Here is a 1428-nt window from a genome sequence, read left to right on the forward strand (position 1 = left end):
GTGGTAATAATGATTAGGACTCTCTTTCCTGCATCATATAATTTTTGATCGTATATTTAGTTGTCGGGTGACAATACTAAAGTCCACACTTTACACACGATTTTATATTTTCACGTGACATTCAAAATGATTGCAACAGAATTTTATAAAATTATACAAAACGAAGAATCAGTTACTAATTTTTTAATTGCGAGAAATCTTTTAGTAAATGTAGAAAATATATTGTGCAATAAATGTGATAGTGAAATGAAGTATTATATAAAAAAATATCGCGGGAATGAAAGGAAATTGTTGTGGTGTAAAAGGAAAGGGTGTCAAACTACTCAAAGTATAAGGTAAGAATCGTAGCTGTTATTTAATATTTCAGATATAATCTTAATATATACCTATATATTTAGAAAGAACAATAGTTTTTGGACGTACATCGACAAAAATGGCCTTAACAATAGTGGATTGAGGCTCGCTGCACAACTTGAACTGGTCTATTATTGGTGTCAAAATTTAAAACAGACTACAATTATCACTTTAACCGGTAGATCAGATCATACAGTGTGTGACTGGATGAACTTGTGTCGTGATGTACCTGTCTGAATGTTTGAAAATCGTACTAAATTTGGAGGACTCGGAATAGTGTTCCAAGTTGACGAATGCTTATTAAGAGGGTCGAGAAAAAATAATAAAGATCGACTTTGACTTGCAGATTTACCAGCCGAAAATCTAAACATCGACAACGATTCTGACTAGGAAAATGTTAATCCTCTAGAAAACGGAGCAAGAAACTACGGAAGACAGCTTGATGGGCCATGGGTATTCGGCTTATGTGACAACAACGAAGGAAGATATTTTGTTGTCCAAAAAAGGGACAAAAACACATTGCATGAAATTATACAAAGAGAGGTTATTGTTGGGTCTACAATACGTTCCGATGGCTAGTCAGGGTATAATGAACTCTCGGACCACGGATACAATCACTACGTTGTAAATCATAGCGAAAATTTCGTAGATCCAATATCAATGGCACATACCCAAAGGATTGAAAGTTTATGGCGGTTTATAAAGTTTATAAATATCTACTTAATTTATAAGGGATTAAAAGTAAATGATTTTAAGTAATGATTTTTAGTGGAACTTAACAAAAATAAACATGTTTTTAATACCTATGTTATTCATTTAAATATTTTTATTTGCATTTCGGTATGTATTTATAATATTATATTTTTGTTCAAAATTTTAAAAACATAAATTAAATTTATTATTGATAGTAAAATTATTGTAGTTAATAAATTGTAGTTTATGATTGCATCTACCTAGGTATCTACCTATTTTTATATAAATATTTTTGCTAATATTTATCACTGTCAGATTCAAAAACAAGATTTTCTTCCTCAATAGTCTCATTATGATCGGTTACGATATGTTGCCTCAGCT

The 1428-nt window shown here is 30.7% G+C and overlaps 1 protein-coding gene across 1 annotated transcript in view; it reads left to right on the top strand.

Moving 5' to 3' along the window:
* The first annotated feature begins 126 nt into the window (after positions 1 to 126).
* The window catches only part of LOC103311023 (protein FAM200A-like), a 9155-nt gene continuing 7853 nt past the window's right edge, over positions 127 to 1428 (top strand). The window contains exons 1-2 of the mRNA XM_029485173.1: positions 127 to 335; positions 399 to 579. Of these exons, the coding sequence (XP_029341033.1) occupies positions 127 to 335; positions 399 to 579 (390 nt within the window). The remainder of the gene's footprint in view (positions 336 to 398; positions 580 to 1428) is intronic.

Source organism: Acyrthosiphon pisum, chromosome X (assembly GCF_005508785.2).
Source record: "Acyrthosiphon pisum isolate AL4f chromosome X, pea_aphid_22Mar2018_4r6ur, whole genome shotgun sequence".
Lineage (NCBI taxonomy): Eukaryota > Metazoa > Arthropoda > Insecta > Hemiptera > Aphididae > Acyrthosiphon > Acyrthosiphon pisum.